Source organism: Corylus avellana, chromosome ca6, assembly GCF_901000735.1.
Source record: "Corylus avellana chromosome ca6, CavTom2PMs-1.0".
Taxonomy (NCBI): domain Eukaryota; kingdom Viridiplantae; phylum Streptophyta; class Magnoliopsida; order Fagales; family Betulaceae; genus Corylus; species Corylus avellana.
Window position 1 is genome coordinate 12,469,283 of NC_081546.1, and position 7,085 is coordinate 12,476,367.

The 7,085-nt window shown below is 34.8% G+C and overlaps 1 protein-coding gene across 1 annotated transcript; it reads right to left on the reverse strand.

Moving 5' to 3' along the window:
• Positions 1-3,851: 3,851 nt before the first annotated feature.
• Positions 3,852-6,131, reverse strand: LOC132185201 (uncharacterized). The gene is made up of 2 exons (XM_059599006.1): positions 5,851-6,131; positions 3,852-4,388 (listed from the first exon to the last, which is right to left on the reverse strand). The coding sequence occupies exons 1-2, from the start codon at positions 6,028-6,030 to the stop codon at positions 3,852-3,854; spliced, it is 717 nt and encodes a 238-aa protein (XP_059454989.1). The 5' UTR covers positions 6,031-6,131.
• Between the last annotated feature and the right edge of the window lie 954 nt (positions 6,132-7,085).

Below are 7,085 nucleotides of genomic sequence, written 5' to 3' on the forward strand. Positions count from 1 at the left end.
ACGCGTTCGAACCACAACCGTCACGTGCCGACCAGAGGGAAAACGTCTGTTGTCTACAGGACTCGTTGTCGCTAGGGAAGAATGTGTAATGACATGTATAGGACTTGGACCGACGGTAAAAATGTAAATCTGCTTCGGAAAAGGCCGATCTAAGAACCCTTGCAGAAACCAACAAAACCAAAAGAGCGGGGAAGACAACGAATGGCGAGGTGGAGTAGGCGGCCAAAGCAGTGGAGGAGGCTGGGTGCTGCTACTAGAGTCTAAACAAAATCTAAAACAAAAACAAGGAAAAAGGGGAAGGGAGGAAAGATGGAAGAAACCATCCTTCCTCCCTTTTGGGTCGCACTGGAAGGGGGGCTAGGGTTTTGATTTTCATTGTATTGTTGTGCTATAAATGCAGTTATGTATGTTTGTTATACAACTAAGATGAAGTTATAGTGAAAAATAATTTTTATTTATTTAAAATATTTTTATAAATATTAATTTAAATGTTAATTTTTACTGTCACTTTATCGAATTGTATCACATTCATATATTAATTTACTAAATATAAAAGCGACCTCTAATTGACAAATAAATAATAAGAATAATAATAATAATAAAACACCTCCGATTGATGATATAAGTGTGCTAATGGAATACATGCAACGTCGTGGCGACTTATAGTCCCACATCTAGGTACACTTATAGGTATGAGTAGTGAGAACTTCATGGCAACTTAGGGCCATGGCTTAGGCTAGTGCCTCCAATGCAACCTAATTAACACTTTATTTACTTAACTTTATGTTAGGAAAATTTCACGTAACTTCTTCAAATTACCACTTAATTGATAACTTTTTTCTTAAATTTTTAATTGTGAAAATGTCTCTCCAAACTATCAAAATTGTCCAAATGAAAAAAGTTTTAAAAAATTGTTTTTTTGAAAAAAAAATAATAATAATAATTGTTTTTTTAATTTTTAATTTTGTCTTTTTTTTTTTTTTTGAATTTATATGGATATTTTTGTTTTTTTTTTATGGCCTTGGAGCACATTGACGTTTTTTCTCAATTAAAAATTTAGGAGGACATTATTAATTAATTATTAGATGATAATTTAAGGGAATTTTGCGTACTTTGTCCTTTTATCTTGTAATTTTGCTTGATGTGAATCAAATTCCTTGTTTCCCCACCGCCCCAAAGGGCCACAGCTGTACTTCATGGTTAGGGATATAGAATGCTATGCTATTTCCTTTGATAAATTTTAATTTGATATATAGGTCGTAAAAAGTAGAGGGAAGGGGTGAGCTGTGAGATTAGACTGATTAGTGGTTCGTGTTTAGTGAGACGTGGCATTTTTTTAATGGAATTTTATCCTCTATACTTTTCTAAGATATTATAAGAAAATGCTAAACATCTAGCCCGGGGGAGGCAGTAACAGAGGCTTAATTATATAAGGAAAGAAGCACTTTTTTTTTTTTTTTTTTTTTAACATGTCCTTACAAGGAGAGAAAAACATAGAGCATGATTCGAATTAGTGACCTCCGCTTTATGGGGCGTGATTCTCAGCCGATTGAAACGAAAGAAAGCCTCCTTACCATAGATACACACTACTAATATTTTATCTAGCATTACTCCATCTCATAGAATTTTTACTAACTTGAACGTTGGAAGGCTCCCAGTCCTCCTGGACTGGGAGCTTTTGATGACTTCTCCCTTATTTTGTAAGAAGAATTCTGTCGCTAGCCCAACGGTCTGCAAATGTGCTTGAACAATATGTATCAAATTAGAGATTATAAACCACATATATAGTTAATAATTTTGAGTAATATGTTTCCTCAAAATGAAGTAGTGTAGTACTTCTGTTCTTATCTCCGGTGGTATATTCTTTCCACCCTCTCTTCGTGTGATGATATATATATATATTTCTACAAAGCTGTCAATTTTTCCACTAGCAATGAATCTAGAGGAATCACAAAAGACAATATTGGTGAATCCTAAAGAATCCTGAAAGACATTTACGCAATTTCAAAAATCATGCCAGTGGTGATATCCTATCTAATTATATTTGGTAAATTACCATTAATCCTTCTCTCAAGCCTAGTTTGGGAAGTAGATTGTCATTGGAGTGGTAGTTTGAAAGGGTTAAGTGAACTTTATCCTTATTTATTTAAAATATGCTCCCAGTTTTCCCATTGGTTTCCGATCGATCAACGTTGGACCACTGGTGGCTCAACGGTAAGTTTATTTCGTTTCCATTGTTTTGGTGGGGGGCTTAAATAATATTATCAAGTGGAGACTTTATGTTTGGTAGGGACCAGTTAATTAATATGTTAAATAAAATACGATTGTAAAGCTTGGTTTGTTGAGTCGGCATTATTAATACTAATCTTTATTTTGATGTAGCTAGGGTTCTACGAGGAAGGAAAAAAAGTTTAAGAAAGTTAAAAAGAAACCGAAAAAACTGAGAGAAAGTGTTAGAATAATTAAACTAAAATGTTATCCCCCTTTTCACGGCATGTGTAAATTAATAGTTTGATAAAACATGTACCTCTTGTGCTTGTGTGCATGTATGGCTATTGAACAAGAGTACAATGTTGTCTCTCTACCCTAACTCCAGGGGCGGAACCAGGATTTTGAGTGTGGAGGGATGATTTTTTTTTTTTATTTTTTTTTAATTAAAAGGGTAGGCCGGAGAGACTAATTGTGCCTATCCTACTTAGGCGTGACCATAGTAGCACTTACCGAATACATAGATTCATATGGTAAGATATAATTTCATAGTAAATCACAGGTCATTTTTGTTAAAATTTTATTATAGTTACTTAGTACCACTAATAAGTGAAAGAATGCCAAATAAATTAATGAATCCAAACCCATCAAATATTTAAGTTAATTAACAACAATGAAAGCTAAAAACAAAGTCTTGCTGCTGATAAACACAAGGGAGTAAAAAATTAATTTGGGGGGATAAATTTCTAAATTTGGAGGGACAAATTTCTAAATTTAGTTAAGGAGCAAATATATAAAATATATCCACTTTAATGAAAATTTCAAAAACTTTGGGGGGACATTCGTCCCCCCACTGTTGTACATAGTTCCGCCCCTGCCTAACTCATAACAAAGGGTGATCATGGATTCAATATGCAAACTTCATTCATATATTAGCATCCACAAAATGGGGGCACGCTACAAAACAATTCATTATAGGCGTAAATTATCAGCCGCTTATCATAAACAACCGAAAAATTGAACTTTCATGGCGTGCATGAGTGGACGGCAGGAAAGTTGAAAGTGATACGGGTTGGCCAAGAATTCATAGCTTAAAACAAAATAGAATGGCTATGCTAGTCCATCCAAAAAAAATAAATGCAATAGGAAGGCTATTGGCTCAATTCATTAGAAGGATTAATTTGAAGGGAAGGTAGCGAATCATATTTGTTAATTACATAGATTAACTATATAGATTTATAATAAAACTAAGAACCAATTACTATACATCGAGATAATAGATTTTGGATAAAGGGAATATTTTGTTTTGTTTTTTTTTTTTTTTTCACATCACCACAATTGAATTTCTTATATCGTCATGGGCAAAAAGTTGATTAATTAATTAATTAATGAGTAAATTATGTATGTGGCCTTAATGTGCAGATGACAAAAGCAACCTGAACCACCCATTGAACTTCCTAGTGTGTGATGCACCAAAAGTTGGTCTATTAAATTAGTATATATTAATTTATATATCTAAAAGCAACTTAGACAAATCAGATTTCTTTATATTGCCCAAAAGGCATACACACATAATTCATAATTGATGTAATATTAATAGTTTACAACTTAATTAATTTATATTACAATTTGTCTGTATACCCTCAAACAAAATTCCTATTTCCATTCTCCTCCCCCCTTCCCTTGCCAATTTTCTGACACATAAAGTCGAGGTTGTAAAGCACCGGCACCATTGCAGCAAAGCAGAGGAAAACCAGCACCGGCCCAAATATCCAAAGCAGAAGAGGGATGGCTAAGTAGAAGAGCCGGTTGCCCACAGTGTTCAAAAGGCAGCCCTTCTCTAAAAGCTCTGTCAAATATTCCGCTGTGACTATCCCCACGGGGGGGTCCTGTGGGATGGAGATGAGGAGACAAACCTGGTTCAAAAACCTAATGGAAAGAGTGTGGCAGAAGAAAGAGAAGAGGAGAAGTGTAAGGAGTGACACGTATTTTAAGGCCACCATAAATTCCCCGTGAGCCCCATAAACGGCGTCGTTTAGGGGCTTCTTCACGCTGTATGTGCTGCTTATGACTGCTCCTAGGCCTGCGCTGACAAGGATCGAGGTTGTCGCCATTAGGGTTGATCCCATGATCAGGTTCCGGAGGGTTTGGACTGCCAGGATATTCTTTCTCTCAATGTCCTGCCAAAACTTAAAATTCCTATAATTAGATAATTAATGGATAAAACAAAAAAAAAAAAAAAAAAGATTTTTTTTTCCTAGTTGTGACAAAACATGATTAATTTTAGTAGTGCAAATAAGGAAATATTTACTATCAACATCACATATCACATAGATAAGTGGTATTATTGAGCCACTTTTAATGAAATGATGATTCACCATGCATGTTACCCCCACAACAATATTTCACCTTTATTTTTCCTGCACTAAATGTAATTTATTTGGCTAGTAAAAACATGTAGAAGCACAGTAATTTTTTCATGATATGTGGAGGGGATCGGAATGGCAATTGGTATATATGTTCTCTTTAGCTACTTAAATAATTCAGGAATGTGAGATAGCCATACTGTGTTTTTTACATGTCCGCACAAGATAAGATGGATTTGAGCTAGACGTGGTCCTTGATCGATTGAGCTAAGCTACTTTTTAAAGACAATAACTAGACTGTTTGATGATGAAAGAGAAAGAAAAAGAGAAAAAGATAGCAGATAGCCAAAAAAAAAGAAAGAAAGAAGAAGAAGAAGAACATGATAGAGAGAGAGAGAGAGAGAGAGAGAGAGAGATTGGCTTATATCATGAACATAAAATTTTTCTTTTTAAAGAAAGAACAAAAAGGTTTTATACCATAATAATTGCTTTACTCATTGGCACAGCATCAGGGACGGATATGGCCCCCTTCAGCCCTCCTCCACAAAATAAAAAATTGTTAAAAAACAAAAGAATTTATCCTTTAAATTTGTTTTAAAAAAAATAATCTTTCAAGCCCTTTTTTCTTTGCTATCTGTCCATGAACTTCATGAAACTATGTTGCGGAAATTCTGTATGAATTAGGATATGGATTTAATTTGTGAGTGAGAATTGGCTGAAATCTAATTCTGCTCTGCCTAATTCCATATATTGTGATAAATCTTGGCGATGTGGGTAGGTTTGCGAATTAGATTAAAGTGAAAAGACTTGGGTTGGGTCACAAATGAATAGATGCTTCTCCCATACCGGCCAGCGAATCTTTTTTGGCAGCCTCTACTCACAGAATAGCGTACGATGCGAATATTCCACTAATATTAAAAATTCTGTGCTGTCATTCAGGTGCGCGCGAAGCCACCATCTATACATGCACCTTCGTTCATATCCAGATCTTTTTTCTGACTCAAAGGTGTAGATGATCATATCATCAGATCGATTTTTGCCTGAACCAACAGGAATTTGAGTAGCACTGAGAGCATGGTAAGTTGTGGATGATGGTGATATTAATAGTTTGAAGCTGATCAAAGTTGATGCATTTTCTGTAAACTTTTCATATATATATATAGAGAGAGAGGTAGAAAGATACGATAATATAAAAGAGAGCGGAAGCGGAGAGAACTGATGAAGCGTTAAAAGGAAAAAGAAAAGACATGGAAAGAAGGAAGATAGATAGAGATACCTTCATCATGGCGTCGACCCAGAAGCGTCTGCCGTGTGCATTTCTTCCGATGGTGGTACTTAAGGGGTCTGTCTGAACCTTATGCCACAGCCAGACATGATAAGAAATGCTTATGAGAAACCCTAATGGTACCAATATCAGATCCAGATAACTTGGCTTCCAGTCCATCTCTCTCGTCATCTCTCTCTCTCTCTCTCTCTCTCTCTGGAGTTACTTGAATGGAGAGTTTATAAACACGCAAAACCTTTATATCATATTATAACTGCTTCTTAAGTGTGTATGTAGTTTCTTTATGTATTTCCCTAAGAAAAGAAAAAGAAGGAGAAAAGTAGGGAGGAAAGCAAAATATTAATATAAACAACATTTCTCTTGTGCAAACAGCATAAGTGGTCATTCTTGTTTGGCTTTAATTTGTTGCTTTCCTGTTCTTTCAAGCCCTTTAAGCTCTTGTTGTCCATGTGATATGCTCCCAGGGGAATAATTACGTAAATAATAAGACACAGGCATTTGGAAAAGAATAACAAAAATTTAAAAAGTAGAAAACCTTTTATTGCATGTATGAATATCTTTCAATGGTTTTTGGGAATTGAAAAAGTCAGCTTTAATTTATAACGGCTACCGTGGACATGGAAAATAAAAAAGGGTGGGGTTGATGAAATTAAAGTACCCTAATTGTAATTATGAATGTACAAGAACAAATACTCACCGCAGAAATTTGAATCAATTTTTCAAGGAGTGGACTTTGAATTGCTTGCTGTGTACGAAACTGAAGTATTTCACGTGGTGATTTTAAAGGTGAGTTTTATTTAAAATTTAGATCATTTGGTATCAGAGTCAAATACTACGTCAAGGGTTTGAGTTATGGAGGGGGAAGCCTAGCTATGAGATAGAGCGAATCGCCTTGAGTGTCGGTTAGAAAGCGTTGTGGTATATTACAATCTTAAGTGTCTCATCCAACTTAAGCATAAGTTTAACTATATACATGTATGTAAGCTATTAGGTACCGTCCCCTTATAAGCCCCTTTTCATGGGTGAGATCTATTCAAGATTTATATTAAAAAACTTTCCAATTTTAGCAATACAAGCCCTTTTTCATCTAATATTAAAAATTTTATTTATAAATAATTATTGTGGTCTTTTAAGATACAAAATCAGTCATCTTCTCTCTCTTCTTTGTATAGATACAAAAAATATAACCGTAAACAACCTTACACAACAACCTAATGTCCTTGCAT